Below are 18,194 nucleotides of genomic sequence, written 5' to 3'. Positions count from 1 at the left end.
AAAAAAAAAAAAAAAAAAAAAAAAAAAAAAAAAAAAAAAAACATGGGAAAAAATATTTCTTTACTTCCTTGAAAGTATCAGAGACAAAAAGGTCTTAGGAGTAAAATGACCCTAATCCATCTTTTGTGGTCTGTTTATTGGAACTTCTTAGAAAAAAAATCTGAAACAGAATTAACATCAGCGTAAAAAAAGCTCTTGTATAGGATGAATTTGATCCAATATACAGTGTTACAAAGTAAACATGTAAATCGCATTAATGACACTGTGAAGCAAAAAAGAAAAAATGTAATTTACCAGACAGTTTACCCAAGCAGCAAACTCACCTTATGGTTGGCTAGTTGCTGAGTGATTATTTCAAGACTATTACTCTCCATTAGGTCAGAGCTAACCAGCTTGCTAGACATATGTAATAACCACTTCTCTCCTTCTTGCAAATCACTATTGTAATCCTCATGCTCTTTTACTCTCACCTCTAAGTTTTCAACACATGCCTGCAAGTTCACAACAAGCAAATTTAAATGGTAAGTTAAGAAAAATAAAAAAAATAAAAATACCAAGATGTTGAAAATACCAAGACGTCCAAGATGTAGAAACACCAAGATATAGTAAGAGTGTTTTTTTCCAAATTCGTATTCCTGTGACTGACTGATATGATTGGACAGTTAAAGAAGATATTGAAGAGATTAGCTGAGGGAAGAAAATCTGTGGTACTGAAGTAGCTTTTTATTCAGAGTAAAATAACATACTTCAAAAGCAGAGAGAGACAGTGAGGATCACATTCCTCTAAAAACAGGAACATTGTCAACTGGCTTTAATTTCAGTTCAACTGAGTTATTACAGACAGTTTGAGAAACTGCACATGGCCAACCAAATGCTACAGCAGAGTCCCTGCTGCTCATAGCATTTGTACACACAGACTGCCTGTGTCTGTAATATGCAAAGTGAGAATAAATACACTGAGCTAAAAATATGGTTTTAAGTATATTTTTCATTTTAAGAAGGATTTTTTATACACTTTCCTGCATTTAACTCAAGAAAATTATATCTAATAATCTGCTATTAGATGGACGGATTGGTAATTAAAGGGGCTTAGGTCAAGAGTAAGTATTAACATGTTTGCAGAGTGCATCTTTTCTAGGGCTACAGTGTTAGATCTTTCAAAACACTATATAAACAGGGACTCATGAATCAATGTTAAATTTATATTGTCCTTGCTGAATTAAATTGTATCTGTCTTGCAGTCCATTTTCTCTAGTGACTTCCATTTATTAACAAGAACTAGATTAAATGAAGTTTGTATGAGGTTTAGCAGAAACATGATTGAAACAAGTACTGAAATCTAAGTGGCTTTCTCTCCATGGTGTGGACAGAAATGTGAACTACTTATGAAATAAGTAGTTAATTTCCTAAAAAGGGCAGAAATTGAGCAATTTGAAAGAACCTTCATTTCTTTTCCCCAACTTTTTACCTTTGTTGCGCTGCAGAGTTCGTGGTAATTGCTTTGAAGGTCTTGAATGTTGCTCTTTAGAGTTACGTCATTCACCAGATCAAAAAGTGCTTCTCCCTTTTCAATCACTGATTTTATTGAAGGCTCATAGGACAAAATGGTCTGCTGTATGGACTACGGTACAAGCAAGAATAGTAAAACATGTGTTGAGCTCCGAAGATCTATTTCGTTCATTTATCTTTGATCTGAAGCACAGCATTCTACCATGTTAAATATCATCCTTTCCAGATAAGGTAAGCTTCGTCACAATTACTAGACCACATTTTTAAGCCTTGCCCTGGGACAATAGCTTTACAGGCACCTGAGAGCAATTTCTCCTATTGACAGTGCCTAGAAGCATGACTGACAACCTGGGGCTGCTAAAGGACAGTAAACTATTATGTGTGAAAGGGCGTTAGGGATAAAACTTGCTCAAATTCTGCAAACAGGTGGGCAATAAGATATTGCTACATCCCTGCTCGTAGAGAAATAACAATACAGATGAGTGCATAAAACTGTACTCTTGGGCGTATGCAGTTTGAGTTCTTATTATGCCATTGTTCTATCCTTGGGTCAGACAGTATGGCCTATGGCAGCATCTATGAAATTACAGTGAGACACTAGCTCCATGAAAATGTAGCAAACAAGCACAGAGATGTACCATATGATTTTGAATATTTAAGCTTGGAGGATGGGGGAAAGGGCAGGAGAAGCTGCTTGAAGAGAAAGCCTTGATGCTGTGTAAATTATGCTCAGCAACAGCAAAAACATCAGTGTTGTTATCAACACTGTTTTAGCTATAAATATTAAGCACAGAGCTGTAAAGACTAGTGTGAGGAAAGTTAGTTCCATTGCAGTCAGACTCAGCACACATATAATGAAAAATCTGGAACCCTGCAGTGTTTCACAAAAGCATTATTAAAAGAGCCAACACTTACTTTGTCAATTATTTTCTGGGGGTGGAGGGAAGATGCTTCATTAAAATGCAAAATAAAAACAGAGGAGGCCACAGAAGCTGACTGTCCTGGTAGTCAGTTGAACTGGGACCACCAGCTTTAACCAAAAAGCTCATAAAACTAATGCAGCCTGAAGGAGTATCTGCAGAGACGACCAACTAGTTTTCATCCTTGCTTAGAAGGCAGTTAACTCTGCTGACATTAATGGAATTCATCATATGGGTGATAGGTAAGTAAGATTAGAATTTTCAAATGCGGAAGCCTTACTAAAATACGGTCATTGCAAATCTATGTACTCATTCTTCTTCAGATATCAAATAATGCATGTTTTCACATTGACACTGCTTTTAGAGATTCAGATCAGAAGTATAAATCTATTGAGGAAACTCGAACAGACATTTGCATCGGAAGATTTATTGAGAGTCTCTGTCAAAATTCATTAAATACTATGATAATACAATCACTTTTTACCTTGTATTTAGACAACTGGGCCTTTTTCTCATAGAGTTCACACTTTGGCTCCACTGGTGTATGCAACATGACTTGGTACTCTGTGAGCCACTGGGTTTGTGCCCTGTACTTGTCTGAGAACTCCTTCGCCAGCTGAAGGCACTTCTCTGAAGTCACGTGCTCTTTCCTGATCGAACCAGCTAAATCTTCAAGCTGTTCCACATGATCTCCAATTTCTTTTCTTAAGCAGTCAACATCATTTTCTTCCATGTATTTTATAGCTCGCTCCCCCTTCTCACGGGCAGATTTCAGTAAACTGTGGCCTATGTCCATATCACTCAAAAGCAGCTGTGAAGAAAATTAGTTAAGAGAAAATTTATGCAAGCTCTTCTCTCTTTTATTCCTTGCAATTTTATTATCAGTGAGAGCATAACAGTTGTTTGGTTTTCATTATTGGTTTTTAAGGACACAAGGAATTGTTAGTGAAATCAAATGGTCTTTTCATTACAAAACTACCTGGTGTTAGGCTGTGATAAACTAGAAGGAAGCAGAAAAAAAAAAAAAAAAAAAAATTAGCCTTACTGCACTTACTTCAGTGATGAGAAAGAGAATGTATTTCTTGCCACAGTATGTATTGGTTTAAAATTTACATGACAGGATGAGTTGGGAGGGAAATGTATTTAAGCTTTAAATGAAACAAAATAAACAGAAACATTCCTTTTGGAAAGAGAGTATCATGTTATTTAAGACTATCCATAACCTCAACAACCAAAGTGTGATGTAATGTGATAGGAGAACACAAAGCTTTATACTGGATGATCTTTATCTTGTTTATTTCTCTGGGCAGGGTGAAGTTAGGATTTTGAGCAGCAGTTAAGATACGTGTCAAAACATGGGCATTTTTTGGTGAACAGAAACTGAAGACAAACAATAGCTGTGTCCAACAAAGCTGTACCTCTAGTTTCTGCACTTTTTTCTCCATTGCTGTTTTATCCAACACATCAAACTTGGTGATCACATTTCTGAAGTCCTTGTTAGTAGCTCCATACCAATTTCTGTAAGCACTAAAAGCCAATTCTGACTCCTCCATACTGCGTATCTCTTCTTCCAAAAACTTTGTTTGTTCCTTCAAAACAGATATAGATGTTAGAGGAAGAAACAAGGACCATCTTGATGTTTATTACTGATACTGACTAGAGATTGCAATAGACTGCCATTTATTAATAAAACCTGCTATACTAAGAAATTAAACACAAGTTTTGAGTCCTTAATACCGAATGGATAATTATCACTGAAGTCTTCTCAGAGTGTACTTATCACAGTTGTTAATACTAAAACTGGGTTAATCCTAAGCAACTGAAAAGGTACTTCTATTTTGCAACTTGTGATGTGGCTGATGATTATATGCTATCTTACAGTGTCTGACTAAACATTTTACCTTAACAATTCAAATTTCCCATACCTGTGTCTCTCAATGATAACCTGAAAAACATTTCCCCAGTCACAAATTAGCATTTAAATCTCCTGAATTCTGAATTTCTCCCCTGATACTATCAAAAAAAGATTAGTAATCATATGTGATCAAATCTGAATATACTTGAAAGGTTTTTAATATCATTCTCTAACACATTTAGTCCAATGAGATCTATATATGTGTGCCTGCTTGTGTGTATATTTATGTATGTATATGTGTACACATAAATACATGTGTGAGCATATATATTTATATAAATACATAGATAAAAATAAGAACATTTGTCACAGTTTCCATAGGTATATCATATCTCATGACATCATGCAGTGAACTGAAGGAATCAGGAGGGCTGCTGAGGAATTGCAGGAATTACAGTTCCTGTATTACTGAAGTTTCTAGAGTGCTCCAGTCTTTCCCACGTGGTCTCTGGGAAGAAGGGATATAGTGATGTGAGGATGTCCCTTTTTCTGTTCTGATTGAACTTGCAGTGTGCTTTGGAGATATTTTCTCTTTCCCATTTGTTTGATTCATTACTCTCAGTTCCTTTTACACGGTGTTATATCACATTCCTTTACCATTTTTAGTAAAATAGTTTCTCTTTATCTCAACTCCCCCTTCTAACTTCTCTGCCAGCTTCTGGCAGAGGAAGGCTAAGGAGGGCCCAGCTAACCTGTCACAGACCAAAGGCCCTTGACTATTACAACATTATATTATGTAGTCTACAGTAATGATAAAGTTTGATAAAGTCTAATTATGAAATTCAATCTATATTTGCTTCTTAGCTGACAATCTATGATGTGTTAATGAATTAACTTTCATAACTCACCAAGATACGAAGAAGAAGAGTTTGATATCGAGATGTAAGCTGTGTAGCCTGGCTTCCCATTCCACTGGTAGTGAGACCTTCCTCTAGTATTTGTTGAGCTAATATCCCAACTTCCTCCACATCATCTTTGTATATTGTAATTTCTTCATGCCATTTCTATGACAAAAGACATAATCCAGTTTATATGGCTAATTCAAATGATTTAAACACAACAGGAATTTAGTTGCAACTAGGAAATTACTGAAGGGAAAACAAATATATGATTATAAATATGGAGCTGCAACAATATTGTCTCCATTTTATTGCAGTACGTTTAGTATTTTTTTCTGAATAATAATAGAAATGCAAGCTGGACTTCCTGTAGTTTTTATGTTGTCTACATTTTAAGAGAGACTGTAAAACAGAACCTTAAATCTTCACCAGTCTACTTCCTGTGTTTATTTAGAACAATGTCTTCTCCTTGTAGTGACAAAGAAATACTGCTACATCAGTACAGCAAAGAATTCAAAACATAGTTCATTACATTTTACTTTTGTTATTGCGTTAACTCTTTCTTGCTTCAGGATCCGTAATGTCTTTGCATTCCACAGAGCATGTGAATTTCCGATCTCCTTATGAGATTTCAACATTGGTACAGACATATTTTAATTAGTAAAACAGGGGAATGCACTCAGAATTTATTGAAAGATTTTCTGGAATTTTGACAGTAAGCATCGATGCAGAAAACTCACATGGTATTTTGTTTCAGGAATTCCTTAACTAAATTATTTACCTTCATTTGTTGAAGCTGCATCTCTTTTGTTGCTCTACCAGACTGCCTTCCAGTTCTGATATCAACTTTCTCCTCCAGTTCTGTTATCCAGTCATTAACCTTCTGAATTTTTTTCTCCATTAACCTCAATCTGCTAACAGTAGCATTTAATTGGCTTCTTGCTTCACAAAGATTGTGCTGATAAACTTGCCAGTCCTGCCGTATGGATTCCAAGGCTCTGTCTTCTATCTGCGGCATGCCCCAAGGAATCACCTCTTCTCTGGCACGGACAGCAGCATTCAGCAATGCTTGCCCCTCTGCACAGCAGACCTGCAGCTCCTGTTAAGGCAGAGTTATGGATACACGCTTACATTAACAATTTTTATCACACGTTTCACATGAAGTCCTGGTTCTACTGCAGACAAAAACAGTTACCTCAAGTGCAACAGACATTACTTTTAGGGCTCTATGGTTGAAGACACATTACACTAAGAACAATTTGATGGCATGATCACTTAAAAAGCAAACCCAGTATTGGTATTAGGGACAAATAAATTCTAGAAAATTTTTGACAGCATATGCATTAAACTCCTTCTCCTCCTAATCTTTTTATGAGTTCTGAAACAGTAGTTGCCTGAGTTGTCATGACAGCCTGCAATCCATTCATCATAAACTTAAATTTAGAGGTTTCCAGCTGTGTCAAAGGCACCCTGAGACTAACTCAGAAATTACATCTGTAATAAAAGCAAGGAATAAGGTGAGGCTTCTTTCAAAAATTAACATACCTACTTATTTATATATGTGTTTGATATACTATTCCAAAATAATTCTTTATACATTCTTCTGGATATACATGACTTTTTCATTTTTATTAGAACTTCATTAGAAAGTATGCCAATCTGCTTAGGAAACAGTATTCTACATCACAACATCATGTAGTGCACTGGGAGTTAAAGAGTTAATGCTTCAGCTCAGTGGACTGCCTATTTTCTGATTACCTGGTTCTCAGAAGAGAACAACATATCCCAGAGGACTGTTCACTGTTCTGTTTCCATTTTCTATTCATAGGGAAAGATAAAACTGCCGGTCAGTCATGAGAAGTTCCCTCAACCTTTCTGATCATCTCTGCAGCGTGTGTACTTCCTAGCCATCTCTCCTTCAGCACTAGTGTAAGGCCTTCAGTTTTTGAACACACTTTCTCTCATTTAATTTGAATTATTAGCTTTGATTCCAACTATATTGTATTATATTGTGCTATCTTGCAGTTTGATATCATATTTAGTAAATCAACCTTCCTCCTCAGATGGTTGCCACTGTTTTGTTTTTAGGCCCATCTACTTACCCTTTTCCCATTTTCTCCTTTCCCATGGTATGGGTCCATGGGTCCCTCTGCCCCCTTAGTCACGGAACGAGGCTGAACCAGCCCATAAACTGTTGACACCATCAGAGGCAATCTAGATAACCAGAACTGCCTGAAGTAGGCAAGTAAGTATTGCTTATAATATTGGACTGTAAGCAACAGAAGATGGAAACTCAAAGAAAATAATACTTTTGATACGTTATGAAACAGAGGAAAAAGAAAAGGTAGTATCTGCAGTGCAGACCAACATCTAAAATAACTTCAGTACTTAAAAAAAAGTATTAACATGACTGAAGAATTAATTAGAAGTCTGATACTTTCTGGAAATGAACGTCAGCATTTGTGCTGGCTTTACTGGATCCAATTTTAAGCAAAAAATTACTTAGATATAATGTGCTCTCAAGCTGCTCTCAAGAAGAAAAAAAATGAATTGTTAAGGATAATATTATTCCATTATTGTTTTAGTTACAATGTCATACACGCTGTACCTGTAGGTCTTGGAGTGTTGCCTCTTGTTTCTGGGCATCACCTTCAAGGTGTGATAAGCAGCTAAGTTTTTCCTGTTCCTCCTCCAGCCATGTTTCAAATGCCTTCAGATTTCTTTGATACCCTTGATGTAAGTTAAGCAATTCTTCAGCTTTTTTTACTGCCTCCTATTTGTAAAAAATATTTACAGATATGTATCTTAGAGTATCATTAACCAAGAAAATATAAATCCAGTAATGACATCAAGGTGAAGAGTTTTTATCTTACACTGAGTTTTCCTAAAATTCACGTGTGTCTGCATTCTGAGGATGGCTTGATCAAAAACAAGGAAAGAGAGCTCAAATGTGAGCATACATATATTTATTCTTAAAGATTTGTCATCTAAGCTTGTTATTTGTGAGATTCACTCTGTGATCACAATTAAGTAACAATCCAGTGTACAAAACCAAAAGAACTGTTTAATTTTTACACTGATTTAAGTTAATTTTACTGAGGCTGTCAAGAAGAGCTTAGAATTTTTTCTGATCTCTTAAATAAATAGATAAACTTTGCTTTATCTGTGTGTGCTCTAATCTTTTCCAGAATGGAATGGACCCACAAGGATCATCAAGTCCAACTCCTGTTGAATCTTTTGGCATTACAGTCAGTTTGCTTGGTAATAATGCTTGTGTTCAGCAGTAAAATTCTTAAATCATCAAAACCTTTTGGTTTACTTGATTGTCTAACTACATTTATTGCAAAACTTAATTATTATTATTTATGCAAACCAGAGGTATTCAGATATGCTTCCAACTTTTCAGTCACAATGAGTAAAATCATATTTAAACTAAGTCAGTTAGACTTTTGACAGAGAATTCCTCAAGCTATTAGCTTGAGTAATTTTTCAGATTCAGATCTTTAGAACCTTTCTAGAAAGATCTGAAGCTCAGTGGTACAAACACTAAGTGGTCACATACGTTAAGTTATAGCTTCTTCCAAACTCTTAATTTAACTGTAATTAAAAAAAAAAAAAAAAAAAAAAAAAAAAAAAGTGATGTGTTATAAAGAAAAACTGTACCCTTGTTCTGTCTTTAAGCAACTTATATCGCTCCTGAAGTTCCTGGAGTTCAAGCTGAGTGACATAATGCTCAGCCATTCCACTGCCTTTTACTTCAATCGTCTCCAACAGACTGCTGTGACTCAACACTTCTTCACTGAGTAGCTGTAAAATCAGAAGAGAATGATGCATTTAAGAATGAACAGCATTAAAACGAACTACAGATTAATCTTGCAGTTAGTCAGCCTTTTTTGTTGCTGGTATGTGTTTGTTGCTGATTCACTGTAAAGCAAACATACCTCTGCTTTGCTGAGGGCAGCTGCTTTTTCCCTCAGTTCAGCACACTGCCTTTGAGAAGAATTCATGCTGGCTTCTACTTTATCCATCCAGCTGGTAAACTGGCGAACATCATCCTGGTAACTTGTCCATTTGGAGAGAGCTCCTTCCAGTTGACTGTAATTTAAAAATACACTTTTTTTTTTTTTTTTTTTTTTTTTTTTTAATACTGTATGTTCTCATGCTAGTTAAATATTGAGATATTGCTATATGTAGTTATTATGGACCATGATATAAGTATCACAAGATAAACAGAGACACAAATGTTAAAATCCTACAGGATTTAATTAGGAGCACTGATTAGATGGTAAACAGAACTGAAGTTTTCAAACTTCTGAGATCCATTAAATGATGTAGCTAGGTGATACGTGCACGAAGTTTAGTAAATAAAATGGAATAGGAAGCATAAAACCTAAAATCAGAAATTTTCTGCAGCTGCATTGCAATGTTTAATTAGTTTGATTGTTTTAAATTGAAATATTTCCAACTAGTTATTCTCCACTATACAAGTCTGCATTTATTTTTCTGATTTTAGTTATCACTTTCAGCATTTCTTCTTTAATCATCGCTATTGGACACTGTAATTAAAGTATCTCCTGTGAAATTTAACAAGTGGAAAACCAGACAGTACGTTGATAGAACAACCATTACGCTTAATATTAAGAAAAATACATTTTATGCAATTCAAAATAAAACGTATAGACTGTTCATGAACACAGAATCCACTTTTAAAAGAATATGTTAATGAAGTTTAACCCCTCACTCTTGTCTCTCCTTTTTCTATTTAATTGAAATAGGTTATTTAAGGCTTTCAGACTTGCGATGTTAGGCACATGCAGTTATTTTCATTAATTTGACTCTTGAAATAATAAAACTGTGTATCAACTTTTAAAAACATTTGACAGTGCATCACTATGCATCTGACATGCTTTTTACCTCTTGCACCGGATACACGCAGACAGAAGAGAAGCCCAGCTGTCCTTTAGGGTATGTAGCTGCTGTTCAATCACTTGTACTCCCTCCAGAGAAGTATTTTGCAGAACAGATTCTCCTCTTGTCAGAATTATTTTCATCTGGATTTCCTTTTCTTGTTTTAATGTTAGCAGTCCCTAAAAAGTGAGTAGATTTTGTTCTATCTTTTATCACTAAATGGACATGAATATGTTAACTAGATACAAAATCTATGCAGATGCTTCCAGTGCATCAAAGATAGTGGAAACATTCTGAAAAGAATGTCATTTAGAGGGAAAATTGGAAGATTTATTCAGAGGAGAAAAAAAAAAAAAAAAAAAAAAAAAAAAAAAAAAGATGTGATAAAAAAACTCTTCTACAGAGCCAAAGTATTGTTCTGCAATACTGGGATCTGCCTGTAAAACAAATTTTATAACATAGAAACTCAGTAGCATTAACAACTGGGCAACTGAATTAAAAACTCTTAGCTTGCAGCATGTAAAATCATGAAAAGCATGAAAGCACGAACCCAAAGCAATGAACAGCTATCTTTTTGTGACATCCCTATATTTTGGAGGGTTTGTATCAAATTTTGAGCCACAGTCAAAATATGGACATCAAAGTGTTGTTTTCTCTGCACTGACTTTTATTATCTTCACAGTTTTATCAACATATGCTACAGCTGTTTACATACCTCCAGCTTTAACATTCGACTGTCCAGAACATTTTTGTCAGCAGTGGGATGACAGTACGACTCCAGCATGTGAATTGCATCAGCCACCCAGTCTTGGAGGTCCTTGAAATCGTGAGAGAACTGCTGGTGCTCTGCTACAATCCTATCCATTTTGGACACCTTCTCCTACAATTCATACAGCAATCAGAATCACTAAGTGTTAAAGGATTATTTATTTACCCATACCTATTCAAAGACTTAAAGATCTTGTGAAACCTATCCATGCACAACACAGATATAAGCATGTGAAGCTACGCCACTGCAGCAACATCACTTTATTGATATTAAAATAACCAGAAGAATAGGTCCAACCTTGACATAAAGTCAAGCTGTTGAAATAAGCTAAGAAAGTTAGGAAGGGATTTGTCTCAAACATTCATGGCTATCTAAGGAACTCTGGGATTTCCCTCACTGATTGGAGCAGATGTATCTTCTGCTTCAGACACCATCCTCACACCTTAACATTTCCTACAAGTTCTGTCCACATTAACCAACGTTAATAACTCATGTATCTTTCCCTTTCACGCTTCCAGTAAATCACACAGATCTAGGGATGCTTTATAATTTTACTCATAAAGACAGAAATTAAAAACAAAAATAATTCTGCAATTACTCAAGCAAGTGCTTTGTTAACTGAATTATTATCCCATAACAATTATTACTGTAGTAACCACAAGCCTAATTCAATGCCTTCCTCATGACTGGCATAATATGAAAAATGACAGTTCTGATATGAAGACCTAACCTGATAAAACAATAGAGATGGAATATTTAATGCCGAAGTTTCTTGCTGAGTACAACTCAGCAAAACAGTTAGGTTGAACTAATCGTTCCTACCCTTACAAATTACAGTATTATGACCTATGCTTCTTACTGACCCTTCAAAAGCAGTCTCATGGGTAATAATTTTAAAACAATGTTGAAGGCCAAACTCTAAGTTTTAAACAAAAATACAATGCAAACAGTCATCTTTACAGGATGTAATTCACTAACAACATTTCCATCTAAAAAACAAAACAAAACAGCCTAACAAACAAACCTACAACTCCTTTAAAGTATAAAAAACACTTTCCCAGGTGCCACTTATGTTTAGTTACTGAAAAAATGAAAATGAAAAGCACATTTCTTGAGGAGAAAATTGTTGACAACCAGGCTGTTTTTTAATTACATTTTTTGAAAAAAAAAAAAAAACAAACACAACACAATTGCATTTTATTGACAACCCATGGAATTATACAGGTCTTTATTTCTCACTTTCTAAAGCCAGCACAAAAGATCATTGCTCAGACATACCACAGAGTAGGGATGCAAGACAACTGTAACATTTCACATTTCAGTCTTATCCCACACACAACAAAGAAACAACTTAAGAGCAAATACAGTGAGTGCTTTACCTTTGTCAGATTGCTTAGAGTAAGGTATTGTGAAGACAATTGAGACACTCTGCGCATAAAGCTTTTGCTGACAGCTTGTTCTTCCAACAGCTGCTGAGCTTTCTCTTTTAGCCTGTTGAGCTGATGCTCGTGGCAGCTTATTTCCTCAAGGACAGACTGTAAAGCATAGGCACATAAATATTACAAGTGAGTGCAAGAAAGCAGACAAAAGAGAAGTTTGGATCGCCCATGAAAAACAGAAATGACAAACAGCAAGTGTACTGAAAAAAACACACCATACATTTATAGCAATAAAGCAGTGTGTCCTAAGACATTCGGAGATGCAAACACTAACAGAACAGGACCATCAAAAGCAATTCTTGAAAATAGTTCTCATCTTATTTAGAGAGAGATGAAGAATGACAGAATGATCAAGCTCTTGTAACACATCAATGAGGCCAGCAGAATGGATGATGAAAGTCTGGCTCTATTTTAAAAGTTGAGAAATCACCTGCAACTTTTGCTGTTCTCTCCTCTTGGAAGGAAGGTCATGGAGACGACTGCTACTCCCTTGTACCATCTTTTCTGTTGTGCTCAACCATTCTGTCAGAGGCTCAGCAGTCGCTTCAAAGTCTTTCATCTGGATCTCTAAGTTCTGGGAAAGCATGTGACGCACACACAAATTTATGAACAATTCCACTACACTGAATAAAATTGCAATGCACAACCCACAGATCAAGTACACAAAATATGCACTGTTACAGCCAAATATCACCTCAGCTGTTCAAAATAAGATGATACTGGCTCTGCTCCTCACACTACAGAGATACTGAAAGTTTGAGATAGTACCTCTTTAATACAAAACAAAGGTAAATGTTGGATGTTTACACAGTTGAGAAGAGGCTGAAACAAGTTTTATCTGGTCTGAAAGCTTTACAAAGCTTTGACTTTATTAGCTTTGAAGAGAAGTCTCTCACACAACCACGAGTGTATGAGGCAAGGCTACTTTAGGAAGTAAGTTATCTTACAACTGCCTGCAGTCATTCACACTAACCCACTTTTAAAGGCCTGCCATTATTCCTAGAAGCTGTTTGACTAAGCTTAACCTTATCCCAAGGCTTATTTCTGATCATATTTTCTTTCAATATAAAGTCTTGGTTTTAAATGTAGGCATTCCTTTAAGTGCCTGTATAATATTCTCATAGGGTTATTCTGCATAATTAAAATGAGACCTGAAAAAATGCATATGGAATAGAAACCTAAACAGGACAGTTTTTATGTCCTGGTTATTTTATTTATATGTTTTCAGACTGACTTCATTTTCTTTTTAGCCTTATAATTTTAACATCATACTGTAAGACTAGTCTCATGAGACTGAAAAATGCTGTGCTCAAAAAGATTAACATCTAAGGAAATCTTCCTTCCAATGTCTACCCCGAGATGAGAAAAGCTGCCTTCTTCTATCCAAGAATTTTCTTTGAAAAAAACTTATTTTACAACATACTAAATCTATTTACAATTTTTTGCTCAGCTGACTAGACATAACTGTTCTGAAATAGGAGGGTCTAAGAACTTTAATTCTTCTATGAAATGCAAGGAATTTTAGCTAAGACTTCTTGACCTTAAAATCTATGAAGTCAAAAGAGAGAACACTATAAAGCCATTCACCATATTTGCGAATACGTGCTGGCTGAATTGTGAATTCTGAACAGAGATGGGCACTGGGGTGTGTTTAGAAAGTTGTTCAAATTGTTTACATTTCATGAATTTGCAGTAAAAGTGATGATGTTTACTCACCATACTGGAGCTTCAGTCAGCACAGGTGTCAGAATTCAGGGTTTTAAGATTTTTAAAAAGAAAATATATTTTAATGTATTCTGGTAATCCAATACCTTTCTAATGCTTATGGTAATTTCAGCCATTGCTGTCTTTGCTGCTCTCAGTTACTCTTAACAACACCCTTCCACATGAAACACCCCAATTAAAGTAGGTGGGAAGGATGTAAGTAAATATGAGTAAAATGGAAACGGAAAAAAGACCTCTTGAAAGTAACTATTAATTATGTTGCATCATAAACACCTATTGCTAATATGAGAAATCTTAAGGATATCTATTAAGTAGGTGTGGTCTGAAACAAAAAGCAAAGAGGCAATTAAGACTCAATATTTCTCCGCTATGACTTTGTTCAATACCTCCAATGCAGATTCCTTCTGACGGAGGGCGCTGATAAAATTTTTCCAGTCTTCCTTAGCCATAGCGCATTTGTCCAAGATAACTTTAGCCTTTTCTTTTGGCAAAATAGAACACAGCAGTTCACCTTTGGATGCTACCAAGTTTAATTTCTGTTGTCCATTATCACTTTCTGATAAGAATTCCTAAAAACGATAAAAAAACCTTTCTGTTTGCATTCTGCAAAAGTCCTTTTCGTTAGCTTTGGGTCCCAGTAAAGGTCAATGGTAAGCTTACAGAAAATTTAACAGAAATAGGAGTTTACTATCTCTTCAAGCTATTTTATTAATTCATATTTCAGTTTATTATATTTTAATATTATTCATATTTATGAAAGACAATCATACATATTATAGAGATAATAGCTACTTAATCCAGAAGTGCCTAAATTATGTATATACTGATTCTAGGATTATCTATATCATCTGAACTTTGTAAGACATTACTGGTCTTTCAGTCGGGCATTACACTTCTTGAAGCATTCACAGTACAGAACACAGTATGGCTTTCATTTCAGGAAAGCAGGGGAACACACTGCCTTGCACACTGGAGACAGCCACACTGGCCATCCCATCAGTGTGTAGGGGTGTGGGTTAAGGCTTAGAACTTTAGCAACATCTAAACTGTGTGATTTATCCTCTATATCCTTATTTTACTTTGCCTGGCTCAAAGTTTCTTCTTCAGAGAATTCTTGCACAATCTTGGTGCGCAAGAACTGTATGGAAACCCATGTTAAAGAATTAGGTAATGTAAGGAAATAATGAGATTTTCAAATTCCAGTGTGCTGGAATAATATTCTTATAGCGTGTAATTTTTTTTTTTTAAGATTTTGTGAGCATTTAGGATTCAAATGAATTTAGCAGTCTCAAACATGAAGTTACTTTAAACTATTATTATGCTTACACGGTAGAAAAATATCATCAGGTTACATTCATGTTGTAAGTAAAGGGCTTGATAAAAAAATGAATGAATAAATAAAGATTCTGATTATGTGCTTCACTAGAGGTCCGAGAAGTGAATGCAAAGGGTCTGTAAGCTTTGAAATACTTTGCTCAAGCTCTTTCTTAATTAAAAATCAAAGATGCAATTGCCTTGTGACTTAATGATGTAAACTGTGCTAGCAGACAAAATAATAGCTTTTAACAAAAATAAAAATGGCGTTTACATAGGCTCCTATGACATTCCTGGAGGTCTTAATGCAGTTAATGCACGTAAAAAAAAAAGTCCATTTCCATCTACAGTAGCATTCACAAATAAGGAGGACAATCTAAGTCCTTGCGCAATTAAGAAGCTGAAGCAATAAAATAAAAATCTGACCAATATTGGAAAGTGTTTTTGCTAAGAACTCTTTTATTAATGGTCAAAATCTGCTCTCTTTTTTAATGCTTCATATTTACTCAGAAAAAAATCTCTCAGTTTGAAGTAGAAAAAAATTTCCACTTTTATGTGGTATTGTTCACCCTTTTAAATAAACCGTTTAAGCAAAGGAAAGTAAATTTAGCAGGAGCAGAAGGGTTTTGGTCTTGGTATCTTCTGTGAAACTGATAAGAATTTCTCCTGTTGTCCTGTCTATCTGAAGGTTTATTCTCATTATGCAATTCTAACTCTGTTATTTTTACTTAAAGCTATGGTTATATTTTACTCATAGAAAAATTTACTTGCTTTAATAAAGTAACATTTTAATTGGCATTCCTTTTCACATATTAGCTTGTTTTAACTTTCTGTGAAAAACATACTTCTTAAATACCTGCTTGCACTTTATACATTTTTACCCTGCTCTTACTTTATAAGGGGTCTACTACCATATTTGAGGAAAAAATATTTAGGTAACTTTAAAATAGTTTCAGATACTAAGTCCCAGATCTGGTGCCCCTTCAAGTACGCTCTCCTATCTTCAAAACATACTTTTTTTCCACATTGTAACATACATATATATATATACACATATATATAACACATATATATACAATGTCAACATTGTAATATATGAAATAGATTGATCTCCCTTAAGTGAATGATTTGTTGGCATAAATTTACCTGTGCTTTCTGTAGATTTGCTGAAGCTTCACTGATGTCCTGAGGTACATCAAAGCATTTGGCTGTGCTGACTTTTGCATTGACCAGCCACTGCTGAAAGTCCCTGAAACTCGTCCGAAATCTTTGCTGCAAGATCTGCTCTTTACTCTGACATCCCTTTGAAGCTTGCAGGCAGAGGCTGAATTTATCACATCAGGAAAGCAGAAGAGAACAAGGGAGGGAAGAAAGGCAGGATTCTGTTAGGTGACAATGCTTTTGCTTAGTTCTCTGAAGTGAGGTTAGGTTAATTTGGACTCCTCCCACCAACTATAAACACTTAACTGAGGCATCAGGAAATCCATTAGAAGTTTCAAATTCCTTAAAAGTGAAACATGTAAATTGGGTTTCACAGATACGACAGATAAGCACTTCTAGAGTGATTCAGTACTTCTAAGTACAAACAGTTTCTGCAAGACTTTTCCTATCTAGGCACAGGACATGGAAATACAGCAATTACAATTTGAACTTCAATGACATAGTTAAGTTTGTAACATTAGAAAGGATCAACTTGGATCATCATGCCCTTCTGCATTTACAAAAGCCAAAAAACTACAATCCCTGCAAGAGACAGCAGAATTTTGTGTTTGAAGTACAGATGTCAGTAGCTATAGTGACCTAAGAGAATGTAAGAAAACAGACAAAAAATTAGCTCCCCTGATTTAGATAAAACAAGAGTAAAATGAAGAATAAAATTACGAAATAAACAAACAAACAAATAAATAAATAGCTGTTACAGTTTGTTCCTTTTTCTGGCAAATTAACTACAGCTGTACCTCAGTTTCTTACAAAGATTCCTCTCACAATAGACCGGGTGCTGGCTTAAGCTCAGTTTGGTAGCATAGTTAGGCTCTTAAAAAAAAAAGATGAAGTGGTACTTTTTGCAATCTCTATTGACACCACTATAAAAAAAATGCTTCTAATCACTGTCGACTTCTGCTTCAAATTCTAAAATTCCAATTAATGATTCCCTAAAATGAATCTTGTATGCAAACACATAAAGGACTGATTACCTATAAACAAGATAAAAACATACCTGTTATACTCCTTAATCAACCCAGAAACTTTTGAAGAATGGGTACTCAAATCTCTAGAAAATCTACAAAGATCATTTAACTGAGTCTTGATCTTATCTATCACATGTTCAGACTTTATCAGAGCATCCGATGTTTCCTGTTAAAACAAAAGAAGTGAACAATATTTGTAATAAATAAATAAACAATTAAAGTTCATATTCAATTTCATTTACAATTCATGTGTATCCATTTTGAGAGTATTTTAACAATCAAACACACAGGAGCTCAGACATTCATTTGAAATTATGGGCTTCCAGAGGCTAAATTTCTTCAGTTCTTTTTAGTTCAGAAAGTTTTCATTGAAAAGTCCAAGACATGCATTTTGTCTTAATAAATGAGACACGGTATTGTCAATTAGCTGTGTATACATGAAAGTACATACAACTAAGGAATAGAAAATCATACCATAGAATCATAAAATGGCTTGGGTTGGAAGGAATCTCAAGGATCACCAGGTTCCAACTCCCATGCACAGGCGGGATTGCCAGCTGCTAGATCAAGTACTAGATCAGATTGCTCAGGGACCCATACAACCTGGCCTTAAATACTTCTGAAGATAAGGCACCCACAGCCTCTCTGGGCAACCTGTTCCAGCACC

The 18,194-nt window shown here is 35.2% G+C and overlaps 1 protein-coding gene across 1 annotated transcript in view; it reads right to left on the bottom strand.

The window, feature by feature from the left end:
* SYNE1 (spectrin repeat containing nuclear envelope protein 1) overlaps nt 1-18,194 on the bottom strand; it is a 274,529-nt gene that overhangs the window by 127,261 nt on the left and 129,074 nt on the right. The window contains exons 54-69 of the mRNA XM_042812608.1: nt 17,557-17,693; nt 16,485-16,662; nt 14,411-14,593; nt 12,730-12,873; nt 12,240-12,395; nt 10,807-10,971; nt 10,098-10,270; nt 9,125-9,278; nt 8,847-8,990; nt 7,792-7,956; nt 5,965-6,282; nt 5,193-5,348; nt 3,848-4,018; nt 2,914-3,240; nt 1,469-1,621; nt 324-491 (exon numbers count right to left, since the gene is read on the bottom strand). Of these exons, the coding sequence (XP_042668542.1) occupies nt 324-491; nt 1,469-1,621; nt 2,914-3,240; nt 3,848-4,018; nt 5,193-5,348; nt 5,965-6,282; nt 7,792-7,956; nt 8,847-8,990; nt 9,125-9,278; nt 10,098-10,270; nt 10,807-10,971; nt 12,240-12,395; nt 12,730-12,873; nt 14,411-14,593; nt 16,485-16,662; nt 17,557-17,693 (2,892 nt within the window). The remainder of the gene's footprint in view (nt 1-323; nt 492-1,468; nt 1,622-2,913; nt 3,241-3,847; nt 4,019-5,192; nt 5,349-5,964; nt 6,283-7,791; nt 7,957-8,846; nt 8,991-9,124; nt 9,279-10,097; nt 10,271-10,806; nt 10,972-12,239; nt 12,396-12,729; nt 12,874-14,410; nt 14,594-16,484; nt 16,663-17,556; nt 17,694-18,194) is intronic.

The sequence above is a fragment of the Centrocercus urophasianus genome, unplaced genomic scaffold (genome assembly GCF_019232065.1).
Source record: "Centrocercus urophasianus isolate 14NV4802_14NV808 unplaced genomic scaffold, USGS_Curo_1.0 seq_10, whole genome shotgun sequence".
Classification (NCBI taxonomy): domain Eukaryota; kingdom Metazoa; phylum Chordata; class Aves; order Galliformes; family Phasianidae; genus Centrocercus; species Centrocercus urophasianus.
The sequence above is the reverse complement of the archived record's forward strand: the minus strand, read 5'-3'. Positions and strand labels throughout refer to the sequence as shown.